This window comes from Ascidiella aspersa, chromosome 1, assembly GCF_963924565.1.
Source record: "Ascidiella aspersa chromosome 1, kaAscAspe10.2, whole genome shotgun sequence".
In the NCBI taxonomy this organism is placed as follows: domain Eukaryota; kingdom Metazoa; phylum Chordata; class Ascidiacea; order Phlebobranchia; family Ascidiidae; genus Ascidiella; species Ascidiella aspersa.
In genome coordinates this window covers 12,197,836-12,220,277 of record NC_139447.1, presented here as the reverse complement: position 1 = coordinate 12,220,277, position 22,442 = coordinate 12,197,836, and the positions used below count along the sequence as shown (strand labels likewise).

General features: G+C 35.1%; 3 protein-coding genes across 6 annotated transcripts; 2 read left to right on the top strand and 1 right to left on the bottom strand.

The window, feature by feature from the left end:
• Positions 1 to 1,358: 1,358 nt before the first annotated feature.
• Positions 1,359 to 7,688, top strand: LOC146167549 (nicotinamide riboside kinase 2-like). 3 transcript variants are annotated; one of them, XM_083382686.1, is made up of 6 exons: positions 1,359 to 1,421; positions 4,947 to 5,046; positions 5,237 to 5,288; positions 5,568 to 5,688; positions 6,081 to 6,152; positions 6,868 to 7,688. In XM_083382686.1, the coding sequence occupies exons 1-6, from the start codon at positions 1,396 to 1,398 to the stop codon at positions 7,043 to 7,045; spliced, it is 549 nt and encodes a 182-aa protein (XP_083238812.1). In that variant the 5' UTR covers positions 1,359 to 1,395; the 3' UTR covers positions 7,046 to 7,688. The 3 variants fall into 3 exon arrangements, 1 of the variants encoding a protein (XP_083238812.1); XR_014494580.1 differs by lacking the exons at positions 1,359 to 1,421; positions 5,568 to 5,688; positions 6,081 to 6,152; positions 6,868 to 7,688 and having other exon boundaries at positions 2,087 to 5,046; positions 5,237 to 5,286; XR_014494582.1 differs by lacking the exons at positions 1,359 to 1,421; positions 5,237 to 5,288; positions 5,568 to 5,688; positions 6,081 to 6,152; positions 6,868 to 7,688 and adding an exon at positions 2,087 to 4,640 and having other exon boundaries at positions 4,947 to 4,967.
• Positions 7,689 to 11,983: 4,295 nt separating this feature from the next.
• On the top strand, positions 11,984 to 14,879 carry LOC146167548 (G2/mitotic-specific cyclin-B-like). Its single transcript, XM_083382398.1, has 8 exons — positions 11,984 to 12,191; positions 12,261 to 12,359; positions 13,026 to 13,553; positions 13,661 to 13,750; positions 13,818 to 13,964; positions 14,027 to 14,167; positions 14,244 to 14,399; positions 14,470 to 14,879. The coding sequence occupies exons 1-8, from the start codon at positions 12,159 to 12,161 to the stop codon at positions 14,533 to 14,535; spliced, it is 1,260 nt and encodes a 419-aa protein (XP_083238524.1). The 5' UTR covers positions 11,984 to 12,158; the 3' UTR covers positions 14,536 to 14,879.
• Positions 14,880 to 17,922: 3,043 nt separating this feature from the next.
• LOC146167547 (TIMELESS-interacting protein-like) lies at positions 17,923 to 22,382 on the bottom strand. 2 transcript variants are annotated; one of them, XM_083389311.1, is made up of 7 exons: positions 22,234 to 22,382; positions 21,561 to 21,660; positions 20,128 to 20,203; positions 19,238 to 19,360; positions 18,985 to 19,057; positions 18,577 to 18,723; positions 17,923 to 18,521 (listed from the first exon to the last, which is right to left on the bottom strand). In XM_083389311.1, the coding sequence occupies exons 1-6, from the start codon at positions 22,322 to 22,324 to the stop codon at positions 18,611 to 18,613; spliced, it is 576 nt and encodes a 191-aa protein (XP_083245437.1). In that variant the 5' UTR covers positions 22,325 to 22,382; the 3' UTR covers positions 17,923 to 18,521; positions 18,577 to 18,610. The 2 variants fall into 2 exon arrangements, with proteins under 2 accessions (XP_083245437.1, XP_083245436.1); XM_083389310.1 differs by having other exon boundaries at positions 17,923 to 18,509.
• Positions 22,383 to 22,442: the final 60 nt, after the last annotated feature.

Here is a 22,442-nt window from a genome sequence, read left to right as displayed (position 1 = left end):
AATAGAATGACTAGCCTCATTTAGTATAATGTTATAAAGCAGTGCTTCTCAAACTTTTTTAGTTTGTTTACCCCTAGCATCTATCTCCAGATTTCATTCACCCCTAGCATCTATCTCCAGATTTCATTCACCCTTGTCTCATGATATTATAAAACTATCTTGTCTATATATAACAGCACAAAATGACTTAGGTTGTTTTGATTTTTGTTAAGATCAACTCAAGATAAGTTTTACCATTGCAAATCTACAATTTCTCGAGTCAAGAAATATAAAGCTACAAAAGCACAAAACACAGTCACAAAATTTTTGTACTTATACACTCAGTGCAAACCAACTTCACTATTACAATAAACAAAACAAAAACACCAAAAAACACAAGTTCAATAGTCAATTTACTGCAGAGCTATCATCCATTTCTGACGGTTCACCCTTATTCACCCCTTTTGTTTACCCCTGCAAAAATTTTTAAGAAACACTGTTATAAAGTATCCTAGTTCAATATATGACTAAAAATACATAATATTAGCAAGTAATTGCAAAATTTATTGCCTCATACCTTGTTCTGCCTTGGACTCAACATTTGGTCAAAAATGTTTTCCACTAGCAACTCAGCAAGTCAGTTATCAACATAGCACAAATCACAAATCGAGATTATTACTTAGGAAGCCACCTGGTTTATAAATTAATTGAATCCCTTATTTACAGAACAAAAAACATGTATATGTAAATGAATCGCAATTATTTAGTTCAGTTACTTTATGTAAATTTATTAATAATAACATAGAGGTTAAAAACTATTATATTCTTGCAATACATCTAAATATCCATTGAGGAATTAGCGCTTACAACATTTTTATTAGCATAAACTGTGGTCAAGCTTTTTACATAGTAATCTAGTCGGCGCTGGTCTAGAATCCTACTACAGCGTTGACCAGTCTGGAAAGTATGGCAGATCTGAACGAGAATCTTGACCGGGTGCACTTTAATGCTGTACTGCAAGAGTATGCCGCACAAGCGTTTTACATATTTGGGGGTGCACTTTTAAAAGTTGAAACAAACTTACGGGTGCAATTTCCCTACTTTCCACAATGAAGCGTTGAAACAAGTATTAGAGCAATGCACAATATTTGGCTAGGTCAGTTAGTGTTTGGGTGAGGGTGAGTCAAGTTATATTATAAATATTTATTATTAATAATATTGCTTAAACTACCCAAACCCAGTCGCTAACTCACACCGTAACCCAAATATTGTTTGTTTTGGTAGGATTGTAGACCAGCGCCACCGTTTCATAACATACAAAACAATTCAATAAAAATTCAAAACCAATAATTAGTATGAATTCAATTTAGATATATAGTTTGTGTTTTAACATCTGATTTTCTGGTGAATGTGGTGATGGTTCTGGTCATTGGCATTAGCGGGTATGTCAATAGTTTATTGCTAATTTGTACTTTTGAAATGTGTATCGGCTAGCAGCAGTTTCTGTGGTTGTGTTCTGCGATTGTAGTGACATTATTTTGTGTAAAATATGGCAGTGTTGCAATGTAAAATACCTTTCAATTTCAAACAAATCACATAATTTTAGCATAGGATTTTAGCAAAAAATGTTTGTGCAGGAATCTTTGGTGGCAACAAATTATGGAATGTAGTCGGGCTGTGCACTACCTTGATTAAAAAAATGTTTTGCTGAAGTTAACCTATGTTTATTAAACACATTACGTCCAGTGTTAAATAGATTCAATATTTTTTTTAAATAGAACTAGCAAAGAAAGAACATAACATCTCCACAGATTACTTTACACTTGCAATAGTTTTTCCAAACTATGTATAAGATACAAAAGCTACTTGTTTAGCACCTGAAGAGCCCTAGCATACGTAAGCATAGCTAACATGGGTTAAGAGTCTAAAGACCCACTGCTATAATATAACTATTTAAATTAATTCATATAATTTACCATATGTTTACCTTTTTTTATATAATGAAGTAATATACTAAATAGGTTTTGTGATGCTATGTATAACTACATGTTTATGATGAGTTTATGACTATAAATTGTTGACTGTTTGTTGGTATGTTGTAGTTATTTTCTAGTAAAGATTTAGTAATAACTTCATGGCATTGTTCGGAAGCCCAACCAAGACCCAGCTGATAAGAGATGCAGAAAGTGTCGTCAATACCGTTGTGTTTCTGAAACTTGCCATAAACCAAATTGAATATGGAGTCATAACTGAAATAAGCTTGATTTCGGTTGACATGGGTGAAATAAAAAAAAGATCTGCATCTTTAAACAAGGATAACTGGAAACCAAGAATTATGGACAAATTAGTTTTGTGTTTTGATCCCGAATCACTCACAAGCCCTCAAATGGCGAGTCTGTTTAAATTTAACAACCATGCCATAAGAGAAAGCCGTAAAAAAGTTTTCGATTCTGATGCTGTAAGTGTGATTTATGAGTTTCTGCAGCGCCAGGCTCCACCAGTTTGTTTGCTGTCTCACAATGGTTTTCGCTTGGAGTTTCCACTCTTGCAGTATCAAATTCAGGCACTTGGTAGATCAATAAACACCATTATGGAAAGTGACTTATTGTGTGGAGATGCTCTGTGGACTTTTAAAGCAACGGACTTGGACATTCAGAATCAATCCATAGTCAACACAGGTACAACAGTGATGGACATGGTATATTATTCTCTGGCTAGTCTCTATGAACGGTATGTCAATAAGCTAATGCCATCATGTCTTTCACCTGAAGAATACAACATGCGTTTGATTGAGTTGGTGATTCATGCTGGAAAACCATTTTTAAAGAGACTTTGCTGCAAGAATTTTTCATTAGTAACCTTTCACTGGCGGAAAAACCCCAAGCCTACAGTGTTGTTTGACAATGGCTCACCCCATTCCAATAAGACAGAAACGTTTGTGTTCTTTGATCTGGAAACAACAGGTTTACACAACCCTAAAATAACTGAAATTTGTCTAGTTGCATATCATGCTGAGGCAATACGTTCAGCTACTTTCGGCTGTGTGCCCAGAATTCAAGACAAGCTTGTATTGGTTGTCGATCCAGTAGCTGAAATAAATGTTTATGCTGCACAGTTAACACAACTTTCTAACTTGACAATCTCAGAAAGTAAGAAAACTAGGTTTGACACTAACACAAGTTTGCTTCTTGCACAATTCCTGCAGCGCCAAGAAGGCCCAGTTTGTTTGGTGGCCCACAATGGTAAAAACTTCGATTTTAAAATCTTACGAACATATTTAACTGAGTCAGTGTCTGAAACTTTTCATCAGGTTTACTGTGCCGACAGTTTAACTGGCATTCGGTTTTTGCAAGCTCAGAAAAGAGCAGCAACCGGTGACTCAAAAAAGCTCTCCTGTGCGTTAAAGAATGTTTTTGTCAGATGCTTTCCCAACCAGGCATCACATTCATCCCATGAAGCAGAATGTGACGTTGATATGCTGGTCAAAATATCTCAAGTTACTCCAGAATTGATGACATGGCTTGACAAGGAAAAAGAGCCCCTTCTTAAAGCCTTTAAGTAGGGTTAAATAATTGGATGTCCATGTTTTGTTTGTTCTGTTGGCAAGTGGGCTTATAAAACACTTTAATTGATTCTGCTGATTGCTCTGCTTTTGTTTACATATCAAATTAAACTTATAACAAACTGAAGTTGTGCCATGTTTTTTATTATTAATTTTTTGTACAAAAATGATCTATGCTTGTCTTTATATGTCAACTGCCGTTTTTGCCTTGACCATTTGTTAATGTTTAAAATGTCAGTTTTATTTAAAACAACTGCCTTTTATACATTTATTTTATAACACAGTGATGTAAACCAATCATAACTTTTTGATTGTAGATGTCAATGATGTATGACTATAAATTTATCATATATATAAGTTCAAATTTTATAAAATGCACTGTTATTTCTAAAAATTGATTTTTGTATTTGATTTGAAATGATTTTACATATTTTAAATATTGTACTGTACACTAACATATTTAGCGTAGTTTTGGTTTTATGTGTTTTGTGCAGTTGTTCATGTTGTTGTTGTGTTAATAGAAAATATTTACTGCCAGGTACTGTAAAGTTTTTGTAATCTGTTTTATGCTTTACCATTTGTATAGTCACAACTCAGAACTATGATAATATAATTCTGCCTACAACAATAAAAAAACAAGATATTCAGCAGCGCTGTCTGTTTTTTTAAAGCAATCTAAATTTAATGTATTTTGGAATAGTTTTACAGCATGTTGATAGCAAGTTGTAGTCAAAGTTGCCTCAATAAGTAAATTCAGGATGTTTTAAATTTGTTTTTGACTTTTTTATGTTTAAGGTAGTTGCAAATATAACATTATGTGAATTTTTACTCCCAATTTCGTAACTGTTGTATATTTTCTTTAAATCTTTTATAAGTATTTGTTTACCAGTTGGCTTTTAACCAATGACTTAAAAAAGTATGGGTGTTATATATATATTACAATTGTGTTTATTTTTGCCGAACAGCCTAGGTCTGTTTTCATACTCACAAAACCATTTCAACCCGCCAAATAAATATATTATATTTATAAATTTTTCAACCATTTTGAAAGAAACATTTGTTATATCTATCCTCAACATCTCAAAAACACACACAACTGGTGAGCCAAAACCTCAAATTTTCCCTAACTTTAAGATTTTTTATGTTTAATATTATTTTTATTAGGTTTCCCCCTTCCCGAAATAAAACTTTCCCACAATTCAACTTCAGAATTTTTGGCAAAATTATTCTCTGGAACATACCAAAATATTTAGTACCCTATTAAAAAAAATGTACAAAACAAACAGCTTTCTCAAACTCCCCAAATGAATTGGGTTAGCTAACGGAATTCCTAAAAGTTAAATGGGCTTTTATTGTTTACAAAATTGAGTTTTGATGCCACTCATAATAAATTGCATGATCACAGTGTGAGCAATGGTGGAAAGACAACTATTACTGATCGACTGCTTTCAATTTTGAAAGATCAATATCATGTTCAAGTTATTCATCAAGATGATTACTATAAGGTGGCTATTAGTTGGTTTTTACTTTTTGAACCTCATTTTTACCTAAATTGGTTTGCAAAACATTTTTTAACTAAAATAACTTTTATTGCTCTCCAAAAAACATGTAGTTAGATGCTTTTAAAACCCAAGGTTTAACATTTGTTAAAACATTTTTATTTAGCAGCATGAGTAAATCACAGTGTTGTTTTAGGAAGCACAATATATTGCTCGAGACCCCAAGACCAACCTTTTGATGTGGGATGGTTAGTATAAAACATAACCTAAGCAATGTAGGGATATCGGTAAACAGTTTTGTGTTTGGAACAATAATCCTGTGTTACACAAAAACTAAATCTCACCAAGTAAGACTATGCCACATGCAAAAAAAACTTCATAACAATTTTAGTACAGGAAAAATGTATATTTTTAATTTGCCGTAGATATAAGTTGTTTATTAGCTGACTGTTGATGATAATGATTTGTGTGTAAACTCTAGTTAAAAGAAAACAGATAACTTGAAGTGAAATGTTTGTTTATTGCAGTACCAAACGCATTTAACATGCAGGAATTGATTCAAGATGTGAAGAAAGAAGTTAATAAACTTGAATCTCTTAAAGAGAAATCAGTGCTTATTGTAGAAGGAATATTGTTATTTTGCAAAAGGTTGGTAATTAGGTTTAATTAAAAACGAAGCAGGCATGTGTACTATAGTGTTTCGTTGTTGGCTAAAATGTAAAATGTGTGTTGTTTTAGTTTATTGTTGACTTGATGGACCCGCTTGACTACCTTTTACACCTATCCAAAGTTTGACCAATTAACAATTATTTTGTTAAAATTAAGTTAATGCACTTTAAAATTTTGTATGCCAACCAAAATTATTGATAAGGCCTATTTTACTGTAGATTAGTATAACTTCCAAAGGGTTAAATTAAACATAATGTATAGAATCCATGGTTTAGGTTTCTGTTTATATCAAGTTAGCACTAATCTAAAAAATTAGTTCTAAATTTTATCTATTTTTTTTAATCATTCTAAGATATTTTTTATTATTTTAGTGAATTAAATGACCTTTTCCACAAGAGATTCTTTTTCACTCTCCCCTTTGAAGAGGCGAAAATCAGAAGAAGGTGAGACAGAGATTTTAATGAAACTGATAATAAACCAACTTATTTGGACCAACAATGCTGGTTATTATTGCTTTCTTGATGACCGAGAGGTTACTTTAAAAAAACACTATTTACCACAAATACAGCACTGGGAAAAAAATTGTGGAGGCTATGTAGCTTAGCGGAAAAGTTGCCTACCGAATTTGTTTTGTAAATAAACACAAAACATTTTTTCGTTCATTAGTTTTGTTTATTATTGAGAGAAATAACCACATAGGCGCCAAACGAGAGTGTGCAGAGCGTTTTTAGACACCCTGAATTTCTGTCAGGGCGTCGAAACGCCTGGAATTTAAACATGTTATCAATAAATTTGCCAAATTAATTCGTGTAGCACAGATTTAGTTTACCTAAAGTGTTTAATACTTTCCTAAATTACTATATAGGCATGAGGCCATATAACCCCCAAACTATGTTTTTTTAATTATACGTTAATTAATTGTTTTGCCTAAAGGCGCTATAAGAAAGTTATAAAAGGCGAAATGGTTTGTTATGTATCAGCGCAAACGCTGTTATCTAGGCTCACATTTTGTAATTAATCAGCAATTTCGCACTGGTTAGAAAACAAAGCCCTGGAAAAGTTCGGCGCCTATGTAAACCCACAGATATGTCTAACCGAAATTAGTTATATAAACGATTTATTCTGTTTTATTTGTTCTTTCTTGCTCCGATTTCCCAGTAAACGCGTTTACGAACCCCCGGACGACGAGGGCTTGTTTGAGCTGCATGTCTGGCCCATGTATTTGCATTACCGTGATCTTGTGCGTCGCAACAACACGCAAGTCGTTGAAGTGCAGGGGACGCTTGATCCGGGCCGCGTTTTCGAGATTGTCACTGCAAACCTTGCAATTGCTTGAAAACGTGTGTAGGGGATCTACCAAGAAGCCTAGAAATTTTAAACGATTCGCTGATAAACTTTAATTGACAGAAGCTTAGTGCTTAACGACGTTGCAGTGTAAAGAATAGGTGTTAAAAAACTGTCTTTAAAAACTGACCTAATAAAATCAAATCTTGTTTTTTACTCTGATCTTTATATAAACTTCGAAACATTCAGACCGACTGTGCAACAATAATCATGTTTTTTTTTGTTTTAAACTGTTTTGAACTCAGGGTATGAAGCTTCTCTGCCTATTTGTATTTATTGATCAAGTGACATTTTAATGAACATACCTGTTAAAAATCAAAGTTACGGTGCACTTAAAGTTAAAATATTTTTTGCGGCATCAATTACTTTTTTTTTTAAATATAAAACACTTTTTACGATATGATGAAATATTTTTAATGTATCATGCTGAAACCCTATTTTGCAATTATGTATGTTTCTTTGTAAGATTATGTGATTTGTTGTATTTGCTCTTGACAGTGTTTCGCTAAATTAACCAATCGATGCCTTTAACGAAAATGTCTTTTGTGCAGTTGCGTTCAATAAAGGAGTAAAATTTTTTTTTTAAATTATTTATTTTTTACATAATTACGTGCGCAATACTATACCTCCTTACAATACTATACCCTTTTACAATACTATACCTCTAAAGACATGTGTAATATTTTAATTGTATGTCATATGCAAATAAAATCGTACTCGCAAAACACGACCATGTCGGATTTGGGGATTTTTCTGTATGTTTAACTTGGTCAAAGATGAAAATAGGACTATATCTGGTCGTACATTCGGTTGTTTATTGTCGCCTAAGTTTAATACTTTACGTTGTTTATAATGTTTGTATTTTCGTTGCAAAACATAGTAGGATATATAACCTTATTGGAAACATTGGCCTACGTATCGAATTTAACAACCGACTAAAAAAAGTGAAATGCTAAAAATCCACCTTAATTGGATCTCCACAGCCCTATAGTCACAATACCAATTTGCATACGTAATCATCCCATCTATTTTACCAAATTAACCTACTATATTTAAAAGAATATATTTTAAATTGGCTAAAAGTTTAATTGAAAACATGACGCGTTAGGCACATTAATGATATTTGTATACTTCTGAAAATAGCGGGACAATTTATAATTTAACAGAAATTGCATTTTGTAGAGCAGTGTTTCTTAACCTTTTTTACTTGGGGGCGCACCTAGAGACGTATGAAAACGTGGCGGCGCACCTTACGAGCAATGCGAGCGCGAAATTTTTAAGGTGTACCCAAATTTCTCTTAAATTGCCTACATTTTTTTATTACATGGCTTTTATAGTTGCATATTTTTAGAAGACTTCCAGCCTTTGAGACTAAAAACTTTATTTTGTCCATTAAACTCTTAATCCGATTAAGTTTGGACTTATTTCGACATGTTTTTTCCTTTTGCTCGCGGCGCACCTAGCAGTCTTCCATGGCGCACCGGTTAAGAAACGCTGTTGTAGAGTTTAATAGTCACACGGGGCAGCATGACAAAGTATGGATAATGCCTTTCGGCGGACTAGTTTTGGACACAAACATTGGAAAAACGGATAGAAGTTCGCGCGATGCTCTGAAATTTTTTGAATATAAGTAGGCTTGCCATTGTTTAGAAACGTAAATCCGGGACGCATAATAAAAACTGCAAATAAACTTAATGTAGACCTAATACAAAAGAATGTAATATAAATAATTAATTTAACTGGGTTGCGGTTGCTTTATATTTTGTTAGGGGGTATGTTTCAGGGCCCTATTTTTAAGGGGGGTTTGTCTAAGTAATATAAATTGTAACCGAAATAATGTTCTGTATTGTGAATAAAATGAGATTGTTTCTGAGCAAGACTTCTCAATTAGGAAAATTATGGAAACAATACAAAATATTGAATAGGTATTAAAATTCGAAATTCTTCATGCTAATGCCTAGTGTTTGTTCGCTTGCAAGAAGCTATTTTTTAGTTTGCTTACAAGAAAAAAACAATTGGGTCGCCAAACCTTGGGCGTCATATACTTACACTTAATATTTGGGTCGCCGCGTAAAAAGGTTGAGAAACACTAATCTAATTGTTCGTCTTCGCAAACTAAAATTTTACATTTTGTTTAAAATTGAAAAGTAATGTGTGCATATTTAAAATGAAACGACTAAAAAGTAAATACCCAACGGCTAAGCACGTCAAACATCTTTTACGTAACGAAAACCAGTGACATATGTCGATAGTGAACCACTCACTAACGTAAAACCTTAAGTTGTATAGCAGCCATTGTTCGCATTGCGTGATGTTCAGCAAATAAGTAGGCCTAATCCCTGTACCATATTGCGTCCAACGTAAGTAAAATCTCGTTTGAAACTGAAAATTGGTTACCATCAAAACCGCCGTATTAAATGCGAAATTTTGCGAACTCTACCTAAATTTTGCGCGGTAACAGACATCAAGAAGTTTCTGAACATATAAGTCTTAAGTTGGAAACATTAAAACTTATTTCTATTAAGGCAATCAGTAGGGGAAGGCGGGGCAAAACGGACCCCTTAAGGGATAAATCTTATTTTCCGAGGTTTATAACATGTTTTTTGATCAGTGGGGTAGCAACCGAAAGGTCGTATCGTAAGTTACTCCTATGCCAAAAAAAAAAAAACTGAAAGAATAATACCTTCTGAATAAATTTAACTTTTTTTGCCGATATTTGGACGGGGCAAAACGGACCCAACCAATTAAAGGTAATTAAATTGCCTTGTTGTGTGAAAATGCTGGTTTAAGGACTTTTGTTTTAGGAGCGCACCAAAATTTTCAGAGATATTTTCACAAGTTGCGTCACAACGTGACGTCATAATTCAAGTAATAATATGCAAGGCGCCTTATAAGGTAAAAATATCTTACAAAATACGACAAAGCATACAAGAAAACCAAAATAGGACTATACCGTACCTAAGAAGCGTACTTGCATCAATATAATAGTTTTTTACAATTATTATCAATTGTCCTTTTCTATGACTTATCTTGTTCAAATTTCAGATCGTTTGGCCTTCCTGCAAAATTAATCTCAACATAAAATAATGATTTTAAATAATTTTATTCCTGTTTTAAAATGCCTTACTAAAAATATAATAAAAAAACTAATAACAGAAAAGTTTTAGGGTCAGGTACACTAGGAATACCGGACTGCCATATTATGGGGGTCCGTTTTGCCCCAACACTATGTATCGCATGAAAACCCGATTTCTTTAAAATCTCTTAACTTAAAAAGTCCAACTGTCTGGCATTAATAGACAGACCCTTATCTACAAATTATTTAGCAAAAAGTAACTCGACCTTCACTTGACCTTCAGTAGCAAGCACATAATATTACTGTACCATCCTTATATCAACATCTCCCAAACACATTTTCTTCCCTCCATGGTTTGTCGAAAACCGAATCAGCCTGATTTTTGTCGACAAACGTTTTTTCGTCGATAGTCAATGTTTAGTAAAGAAATACTGACGCTGGATAGTTAACGAGAAAAGCGGTGGGTCCATTTTGCCCCGGGGGTCCGTTTTGCCCCACCTTCCCCTATGTTATGACTTCAATTTTATTTGTAATGCTGAAAACCCGCGACATTTATCGATCCAGAATTACTAACAAACGTTAAACTTTAAGTTGTAACAGCAATTGTTTAGACTTGCGTAATATTCAAGCAAATAATACCGGCACCAAACTGCGTCATACGTGAAACGGTGACCGGTTTGTGACGGCGCTCGCTTACCTTCTTTAGAAAGATATCTCTCAGCACCCGCCGGATAATATCCATTTAAATGTTTTTACTCGCCACACACAAAAAAGGAACTTGCCCCAGCAACCTCACCCCCAGAAAAAGTATTACTTAACACCCGTTGGAAAATAGCTATAAAGTTTGCTTGACAGCCTAATCAACCAAAAATAAAAAGTAAAAAGTATACAAGTTTTGAGAAAAAATTGCTAAATGGCTAACTCAAGAGTTTTTAGATATTTTATTTTTTTCTTGTAAATCTCAAATTGAAAAACAAGATATAAATCCGGGACAAATTGGTTAACCGGGAGGGACACCGGGACAAGGCCTTAAAACCGGGACTGTCCCGGCTAAACTGGGACGTATGGTAAGCCTAAATATAAGGCCTATGGTAGAAATAGGCAAAAATAAAGTTTGGGGCAGGGTAAAAATTCAAAAAAACGTCAAGACATTTTCTATCTCATTGACTTTTGTAATTTATAGTAGGACAATCTAGTGCAGGGTGGTCCTAAACTGCCAGTATACTGTTTGTTTAAGTATATTAGCCTATGTTTAGTATTTCGAAATTACGTAGGTTTATCAAATAAGGATACGCTACACGCGTACCGTACTTGGCAATGACATCAAAATGTACGACCATAGTACATTAATAATGTCGTTACATGTGGTTAATATTCAACATGTCTTAAATGTGTACAGGATTTTGGCTGTTCATAAATCGTAATAAGTTTTGCAGTAGCTACGTGAGTAACAAACGAAGTTAACTCGGAATATCGATTTTGCTACCCGGTAAAAATTAAATCCCTTTAATTTTATTTGCCAAGTTTAGTGGCAGTTTACCACTCAGTAGCCGCAAGGCAGCAATTAATTTCACTCAAACGAAATTCCAAGTCAATTTTTACGTCACCTGTCAAGCTTGAATGACTCCGTGTTTGTGTGACGTCTTTAAATGGAACACCTCTCGGCCAATAAGAAAACGGCCAAAGCATCGTACAGCCAATCAGATGAAAGCAGCGTTTTTTTCGCGAGGTACAAAATGCAAAGAAAGCCATTGCGATTTCTTCGCTTTTGTTTTGTATAAACTGTGAGCTGTATTGTTTACTATGTTGTGCATTTGAAGCATTGTTAAGCAGGGCAGTAGAACAAACTATTCATAAGGTATTTTTTTGTTTAGACGCAGTTTTATAGTTGTCGGCTTGTGCGAACAAGAATTTAATGCAACCGACTCCAAAAGCTGTTGAAGTTTTAACTTTTTAAAAGTTTTACCTGCACCCGTCTCATTTACTTAAAAGAAGAAAGCTCTTAACATTTTAATTCAAACCTTTAAAGATGGCCACTATTACTGCTCGTCCAACCACACAGGCAAGTTGATATCTAAGTTCTATTTGTTTTAAATTTTTGTCTCTGCTCTAACTCGATTACTATCTTAAGGGTGCCGATTCTAAACAAGGCGCCATCATCAAGAAGAGATCTGCTATACCAACTACCCGCTCTGCTTTGGGAGACATAAGTGACAACAAGAAAATTGTGGTAATTAAATATAGCTTGGCCACTGTGAAAAGTATGGCCTGAGATTTTTTCAACCTTTTAGAAGTGCACCCAGAAAAAAATTGAACTGCACCCGAAATATGTAAAACGCTTGTGCGGAATACGTTTACAGTGCAATGTATGCAATACAGAATGCATCCTAAAATCATAAAGTGCACCCGAGGTGCACTTTTTTGCCCTTTGTTGCACCCGGTCACACGGATTTTTTCGGCCGTGCACCCGCGAGAACTCGTCGAGATCTGCCAGCCATACTTTCCAGCAATGTAGCTAGGTTTACCAACACATTTTCTAGAGCTAAGAGATAAATTTGTGTAGAGTTACTTATTTCAGTCAATATTTTTTGGTGGGAATTCTGGCTACATAATATATATTTTTCTTAAACCAACCACCTATTAGAAATTTGCTAGTTTTTGGGGTGTTAAACACTGATATCTAATCTAACCAACCAAAAATAAAGGGATATCAAATCTCGTATTTAGAAGTAATTTACATGAGGATTTATTATTAAGGTGAATTGAGTGTCCATGCATGGAGCAGATGTTTTGGCAGTTTAGCAATTTTGTGATCCAATCTGTTTTATTTTGAGAGTTTTTTTTATTTTGGGAGTGAGTTCTTTGTGACATTAAAAATATATTATTTGTTTTTCAGGCAAGTAAAGCTGACAAAAGTGGCCTTCAGCGTCAGAAAGCTGCCACTAACTTAAGAAAGCCCTTGGCAACCAAACCATCAAACGTTCCAGTCAAAACTAACATCAGAAAGACCACCCTTACCAAGCCAACAGCCTTAAGCACAAGAAATGCTGCTCAACAAAAGCACCCAGAGCCAAGTGCCCTTTTGAAGGCCAAAGTTGCACCAAAATCCCCAACACCAATGCTCATTGGAACACCAGCAAAAGAAAATGTGTTCAATCTTGGCCTGAACCCGACTGTTGAAAACATAGATGAGAACGACTCTGAAAATCCCCAACTCTGCTCAGAATTTGTAAATGACATTTATCAATACATGCTATATTTGGAATCTGAATATCCAGTGCGTCGCCACTACTTAAAAGAAACGTCTCTTAAAAGCCGCATGCGAAGCATTCTGGTTGACTGGTTGATTCAAGTTCACCACAGATTCAACCTCCTACAAGAAACTCTCTACTTGACTATTGCAATTCTCGACAGATTTCTTCAGGTATAGAAAATCAATTTAAACGCTCATTAGCTTTAAACTAAAATTTACGGAAGTCATCTTTAAAATAAGGGGAAACGTCAATGATTAACCAGATGTTTTTTAAACAGGTTCACCAAGTGCCACGAGCCAAGCTTCAACTTGCTGGGGTTACTGCTATGCTTCTAGCTTCAAAATATGAGGAAATGTATGCCCCCGAGGTAGGTGAATTTATAAAATTTTCCAGCGTAACTTATTACTAAAAATCAATTCGCTTATTTCGTGCAGATTAGCGACTTTGTTTACATCACTGACAAGGCTTTCACCCAGTCACAAATCCTTAGTATGGAGATCCTAATGCTGAAAACCCTGGACTTCAGCTTGGGGCGGCCCCTTCCCCTGCATTTTCTTCGCAGGAATTCAAAGGCTGGACAGGTAGGGAATATAAAGACTTAAATTTCTTTGTGAATATGGTTAAAAAAAAATAATTTTGCTAGGTTGATGCCAGTCAGCATACGCTTGCTAAGTATGTCATGGAACTTTCATTGGTTGACTATGACATGTGCCACCTTCCACCCTCTCAGTTGGCTGCTGGTGCCCTGTGCTTGTCCATCAAACTGCTTGAAGATGCAGAATGGGTAAACGTGTTTTTCAACTTGTCTATTTTATCTTGTCCCCCATGCTTTTAAAACCATTTATTTATTTCAATTTCAGTCTCCAACTCTGGAGCATTACAGCAGATACTCAAAGAGCGATCTAGAGCCAGTCGTTACACACCTTGCAAAGAATTTAAAGTCCGCCGAATCTAACACTTACCAACAGGCCGTAAAATCAAAATATTCAAGCACTCGCCTTATGAAAATTGCACAGGTAAAATCATTTCTCTTATATTTCTATTGTGCGTTCAACTGCATATCACTAACTTATTATTTTCTTGAAGATCCCAGAAACCAAAGCGGATTTGGTTTCGCAACTCGCGGAACAAGCAGCTGATCTAAAGTTATGATATCGCCGATGCGTATAACAAAAACCTTCATGGTTTTCCGTTTTCGATCTACAAATGTGGCAGAAAGAGGAATAATAAATGTACAAAACACCGAACCGTTTTTATCAAGGACTGTGTTTTAAGTGTAAATGCTCTTTTGTTTTTATTTGTTTTCTACGATTTCTTTGAGCTTGTGCATTGACCTATGCTTACCAAGAATCTTAATGTATCTGCAATGCCCAATCCTAATGTTCGAAATCGTATTTCATCAATAAATCTAATAAATAAATTCTTTTAATCTATGATTTCATGAGGGCATAAGTGTTAGCTATGAATATCGTTCGTTGTAACTTGTGGTAGAATAAAACGACATTCCTAATCTGTTTTCTGTATTTATGTACCATACCACAAAGCGAGATTTTAGTTGTTATCCAAATAAGGTTTTAAGTCAGTGGTCGGCAAACGCCGGTCCGCGAGGAATCTCTCGTGAGGTTTAAAACAACTAGTGTGTTGTGGCCATAAGTTACATAGCACGTTCACAACATCCATTTTGCCGATTTCTAGTATACTACAACATATCGAAAAATGTTGTAAAGCAGGGGTGGGCAAACTTTTTGGCTCAAGAGCCGCATTCAGAATCTGAATTTGTTCGAGGGCCGCACCAGAGTATAATTGAGATTATAATATAAGCCAAGTATAAAATCTAAAATTGTAAAACCACTGAAAATCAGTAATTGCTGTTGATAGCTGTTCTTAACATTTACCGCAATCGAGTCTATGCGACGAACAATTGTTCACCGAGACATGCTTCTATTTTCGACTTAACTTCAGGACACACAACCCTGACAGCATTAACCATACAATCTTTAGTAATTCCGTTTCTGCAAAGAGCTTGATGTGTTTTGCAATTTTATTGGCTTATATAAAACGTGCCTTTATAAAGACGAACTTTTGGTAAACATCATTTGCTGTTGTCCAAACATTTTTTTATTCACTTTCTTCATTTTGCAACTCATGATTTGAAAAATTGTGACAAAATTAGGAAGTTTGGTTTCAAAATAACGTTTCATATTGTAATCTTTAAATACAGCCACGCTTTTATGACAAATCAAACATATTGCTTTACCACCAACATCAGTAAAGAAATACTATTCTGTCCACTCTTTGTTGAATGCACGACATTCATCTTTAACTTTTCGCTTTTATTTTGTTTTGAGCAGCTCATTATGGGTGAGTTTTACCTAACCACACATATAGTGAACGAATCCACACAGCACACGCACAAAACAGTTTTAAACTAAGAACATCACTCATAAATTAACAACTTGCTAAACAACTAGCTGCTAATCTAAGATGACACTTGTAATGCGACAGACCGAACTTAGAAATTTCCATTGTGACATAATAGTCTGTTTAGCAATCTAAAGCCTGGTGCGCACCTGTATCGTACGGCAGCTACGACACTGCGGGCGAGAAAGTGAAAATTGTTTTACTTGACCGCGAAGCCGCCAAGCCGGCTGGGCTGTAATGAATGTAATTAAACTATTTAGGCAATTTTATTATTATTTTTTTTTAATTACCGGTTTGCCCACCTCTAGGCTAAAGTATATCATGTGTTTTAATTTAAGCGTGCTCACCTTAAAGTGCAATAGAACTTCATGCAAACATTGTTTATAAACTATGTCCCATAATGAAATAATTTATCATTTTGAGATTTAGGCAGGAAAGGTTTCGAAAAAACGTGTATTAATTAGTTTTAGACTCTTAAAAAAAAGTGATTTTTGTTGTCAAAAAAGCAATTCTGGCAAGCCTTGTACGTATGTCTATCCTATACTTTTCAGGTGTCGGTCTGTGGTTCGTACTTTTTCATATTCCATTAATTATTTTTCGTTTTTATATTACGTAGGCTAACTAGTTGAAGTGTCGTGTAGGGCCTGGTCAGAAATGGAATCATACATTATTATAATTATGTTATATAAAAGTGTGACTTCTTTTGAAAGAATGCGTTAGATATCCTTATTTTGACAAGCTGGTAAGAATAGAGGAATTTTTAATAATGGTATACAAGTGTAATTTAAGAAAAAACGTTAAGGCCTAAAAGTTTTATTGAAACGAGCCGTCGGCTGGGTTAAGTTAAATTGTTTGGCTGGTCCGATGCCGCCCGCGAGTTTCAATAAATTCAATAATTCCTAGATGGGAGCATCTCTTAGCGGCAAAACAAGCACAAAGTTCGCAATGAAAGTTGTAATACATTTCCTTTCCCAAACATTTGTTGTTTTTAAGGCCGGCCCGAGACAAAATTTTAGTTTTAAACCGGTCCGCAGTGCCAAAAAAGTTTGCCGAACCCCGGTTTAAGTGACGCTGGTAATAACGAACTACCTTTTGAGGTGTCTGTTTTGCCCCAACACAGTGCAACAAAGTTTAAATGTTTTCAATTAATAAGACCCCCTTCCCTTAAAGGTTAGGTCGCCTTTAGTTGTTGAACTTATCAGAACCCTAAAACACATTTTATCTGCCTGATTTTGGGCCACAACTGTTTTATCGACGATAGTCACTGTGAATAACGAGGAAAGTCGTGTGCGCCCATTCCCAACACGGTCGTTGTGCGCGTAAATTTGACAGTTTTACTTAGGGCCTGAGGGGTGATTCGTTTCGGTCATCGACATTAAGCTAAGCTAAAATACGATTATTAATAATTTATAATTGATAAATAATAATAATAATTATGATAAAATAATAATAATAAAAATTGATAAATAATAATAATAATTAAATTCGCCGACGATTTACAAAAAAGGTTTGTTAAATGTTGACCTATATGCCAAATATTCTTAATGGAACAACGAGAGAGTTTGTTTATTTAATAAAGGGTAGGTCAATGCTGTTCTTTTTTTAAATATACACTTCTATTATTCTTAATTGTTGCATGTCGGGCGACAATATTTGCAAATACGACCCGAAAATTTTCCACGCCTGTGTGCTCAATGAGTGTGTACGTAGGCTTTTGGTTAGTTTTACTGCGTTCGCATTTTTTAAATTAAACCTCTTTGCCTGTTGAAACAAAGAAAATAGAAACAAGTTTTATCTAAACTAATAGGATTTTTAGAATTTATTTTTTTCAAGAAAAATACAATGCAGCATATAACTAAAGATCCACGAATTTTCGAAAATAAGAGATGACGTCACAGGTTTACGTCATAAAATGGCGTCACAAAGTTACCTAAAACGTGAAGCCATTACGAATTAATCTTAAGAATTTAATTAAAGTTTTAGGTTCCGAGATGCAATTTTTTATACAAAGCGACTCGACGATGTAATATGGATTCGCGCAAATAAACTTATCGTTTAGGACAGGACTGCAACGCACGACGCACGACGCATTCGGGCTAAAATGCCTTAATGAACTGGAATTTAGAAAAATACATAAAGAAACGCAAATCATATTTTTGCAGGAGGGGTTCTATACCCTTTTTCTTGGCGGACAACTTAAATCACCCAACTGGGGTGCGTGGACCATGAAGCAATTTTGGGAAATGTGACCAATGGTGTATTTTGTTTCCTATTTCAACTTGGTAAATGTAAAATATGTTTTGCGCTGATTTATTCTTCGAGTATGCCGTACACGATTTTTACAAAGTCGATTCAGCATCAGGGCGTCGTGCGTCACATCGAAAATCAAAGCTTTCGATTTAAAGGCGCTACGCTTTGTGGCGAATTAATAAACAATTAAACACCCTTGTAAGGTAGCATTTGTATTAAAAGTAGCGCTTCTACAATCTCAAACTTTAAGTGAACTCTGTGGTATTGTTAGGTCACCGCTTTATGGCGTCACGTTTAGCTGTAACTTTGTGGCGGCTCGTTTAGAAAGAAAGATAACATAAAACGGAACAACATGTTTGAGAAAAACGACTGCACATTCGACGACCTCGTCCGAGTATCCACTTGTCGGACTCTTTCTCATCAAGGTGAACTCCTTGCGGAGACTTCTGGTCAACCTTTAAGACAGACTAAGACATTAACATTGCATTTTACAAGGTAGCAAATAAAGTAATGGCAGCACACCAGTTTTCAAGCAGCCTCTCATCAAGGATTCTTTTTATAAATGATTAACGTCCGCAGGCATTTCTGTAGCAACAGGGTCTGGAAAAATGTTCACTTCCTCTTCTAAATGCTCAATGTCGGAATCATCATTTGGTAACGCCGGACCATCTGCGCACAACTCGAGTTAAAAACAAGCCACTTTATTTGTGGAAGAGGTCAAACTATGTTATTAAGAGTATTAAATGCATATTGCGTTGAAACACAATTTAAAGAATAGGGCGTATTGGACTAAATAAAAATTCTATGATTTTTTTTAATTATTCAGGTCCAAATCATAAAATATTCCAGTTTTTTTATAATGTTACAAACTTTTTAACGGCAAAACAAATAAACGCAATTTATGTTTAAAATAATTGTTTAGTTGGTTACCTGTAGTTATAATGGTGGTTTGCATATTTTCATCCATTAATGGCATACCCATTCGTAGTTTCTTCAGGCACACCTAATCGTTTAATCATAAAAAATAATTTTTATATGCCCTTTTTAAACAAGTATCATAAAAACATAATGACACTCATTATTATATCATAAGATGTTAACAACACTTTTTTATTCTTTAGCATTCAAGTTTAGTTGATTTGGTATTTACATATTATCTTATAATAGTTTTATTGGAGCTTACCTGGATCTCCTTTTTACGCCCAAGCGTTTCAAGTTTTTCCAGACAATCATCAAACATTAGCTTTGGGTAAAGTCGATGAGCCCAATGCTCAAGCTTTGACATTATAACATTCAAATCTTCAACCTTTTAAAAGTATAAAACATCTGGATGTAAATATATTCCATCTAACAGAAACTGGCTGGCATGTTTTGGCCAGACAAGATTCAATGAGATGTTGTTTTATGTGAAACTTACAGGGTTGTGTCAGGAGTCAGGACTTATTGAAACCAAATGTGCATACCTTTTTGATTGAAATATTTCAGCTAAGCAGAAAATTATAGGTTGACATGTTATGCTGGAATTTAAACATACTTCAGTAAAACCATTTGGTATTCTGCACAACAAATGATGTTGAATGCTGTTTAGGTGTTTAATATTATGAAGGCACAACAATTTATGAAGTGGAACACGATAACCCTTTAAACTTTACAAGGTGATTTTGCCTTTATTATTGTACTATAACTGCTCTAATGTGTGGACTGGTACTCACTTTATAAGTAAAAAACAAAATTCCCTACTTTATTATGGGTAAGAATTCTTGCACATTATTTAACCTGTGGTGCACCAGCAATATTTAAAATAATTGGCGGTTGGCGGTTCCCTATGGAAAAAATACCAAAAATGAATATAGACTGTTATCTTTCCATGAGGCTTCTTCAACCTTTTTTTCTTGGTGTTATTTTATTACATGAGATCCGTAACACAAGATATACATATAATGTGGATTATCATGTAGTCGGCTTTGGTATTGTATTCATTTATGCAGTCTTTATTCTAAAATACTTTGCAAAGCCTGGCCAGCAACAGTTTTTTGTCAATTATGTAACCTAACAAAACAAAAGTCAACCCACCTCATGTCCTTTTCCTTGCAACTTTATGCCTTCAAAATGAGATTCTATAGCTGGTATACCTCTGGATCCAAGTAACCTAAAAATCAACTATTATAATAAAATATTAAAAAACATAGTAGAAGGCAGTAACGACCTTCAACAGATAACTACTTTAGATAAAATATTAAAGCAATGTTTAAAAGGAAAAAGGTAACAGTAGTATTAAAACATAAACAAAAAATAATCATTTACTGACATTAACAGGCTCAAACTGATGTTTGCCCAAAACGAAAAGCAAGTGCTTTTTGCTATTCACAATTGATGTCATTTGAATTTCTTCAGGTATCAACTAGCTGTTCGAATTACCGTGTTACGTTATCATGTGTCTTGAGATTTAACTGTCAATAGACTCAATGAGCAATATGAACTGAGTGAAGTTACTCTGTACAGAGTTTGAAACTTATGAGGACAGGCGTTTTATAGCGGGGCTGGGGAGCCACCGTAAAATAGCATTATCTCCAGCTCCGGAGCCACCAGGCAATTATTAAATGGCTCCGGCTCGAGCTCCGGAGTCATAAAACTCAATCATTTGGCCTCGGCTCCAGCTCCGGAGTAATAAAACTTATATCCTTTGGCTCCGGCTCCAGCTCCGGAGCCATCAAACACACACCCAATGACTCCGGCTCCAGCTCCGGAGCCATCAAACACACACCCAATGACTCCGGCTCCAGCTCCAGTGCCACCAGTCACTCATTCAATGGCAAGTTTTAAAAATTGCTTTGGGCTAACTACTGTCGGAGATGGAACAAAATATAATTTCTTAGCTTTAGCACCACAAATTGAAAAATGGCTCCAGCTCCACAAAAATAATAAAAAGGGCTCCGGCTCCAGCTCCACAAAAATAATAAAAATGGCTCCGGCTCCAGCTCCAGTTCCACAAAAATAATAAAAAATGGCTCTGGCTCCACAAAAATAATAACAATGGCTCCGGCTCTGGCTCCAAATGCATAGCCCCGGGCTCCGGGCTTCAGCTGCGGCTCCCCAGCCCTGTTTTATAGCACTGCTTATTTGGAGTCAGATAGATAAAGAAGGAACAGGTGAGACCTATATAGCCATCCGTCCTTCCCTAGTTACATGAGGCAATATCGTCTCTAGACTACGCTCTGTATCTCTACACTACCAACGCTAAAATGGTAAAATTTATAGAAATAAAACCCATATTTTGAAAACACTATTGCAAAACTATGTGCTCTGTAAAAACTTATAACAAAAGAATTTAATACCCGAGTAGTAACAAGTAAACTCTACCTTGAGACATTTTAGAAGTATTTATATAATATTCATCGAAAAATGCCTTTTAGCACAACAGCTAGTTGAAAGCTAATAACTTTAGTAATACAGGCAGTTGAAATAAAAATTATTATATAAAGATAATGAATATTTATACCCTTCACCTTCTTGTATCTAATTTGGGTCCCCTGTTAATTGTTTTACGCTTCTTGGTGGAGGCAGTGTTGATGTCATCTAATTCTGCCAAGACTTCTGTAGCTTCATCTACACAAAAAAGTCGCACATTAATGATATAAATAGTAGTTTATATTTAACAATAAAGCCAAGTTAGCATATAACCCCCCGGAGAAAATGCTGTAGGATTATAGACCAGTGCCAAGCTATGGCACTATATATTGTATTGCATTGCCACTTTGGTAGTATATATTGTATTGCATTGCCACCCGGTAAGGCAGTAACATGTATTGTTTTTTATTTGGACAACACTTGCCTAAAAGCTTCGCTACTGCCGTACTTGAGCGTAGTGTGACATTTGGGGTGCTGTTCTAGAATCCTATATCAAAGTAATGAAACAATAATTGAATTAACACACAATATTTGGGTTAGGGTGTGTCAAGTATTAGTATTGAAAAAAGTTTCTTGTCCTACCCAAACCCAAATCTACCCTAACCCAAATATTGTCCGATGTAAAAGGATTCTAAACCAGTGCCGCGTTTTGTAGTACATATGCTATAATTATCGACCAAAAATCTTTAGAGCCTAAAAGGTATCGAGTGCAGGCAAAAACGTGGCAGTCGGGGCACTATACAGTTTACACAGTCTGCAGCAGTTAAATACCGTTTGGTGCTGTGGCTGCATCTCCTCCAACTTCAATAGCCTCGTCGAAAAGATTGCTATCAACGTTGGGTTCGTCAAGTAAATCGTCCATTATATTGAATTAATAAATACTTTTTATATTAAGTTAACAAACTCGGAAAAACTTAAACGACAACCGAAGCATTCGCAAAACTCTTTATTTGCTTGGTGAATGGTGATAGATATTCGCG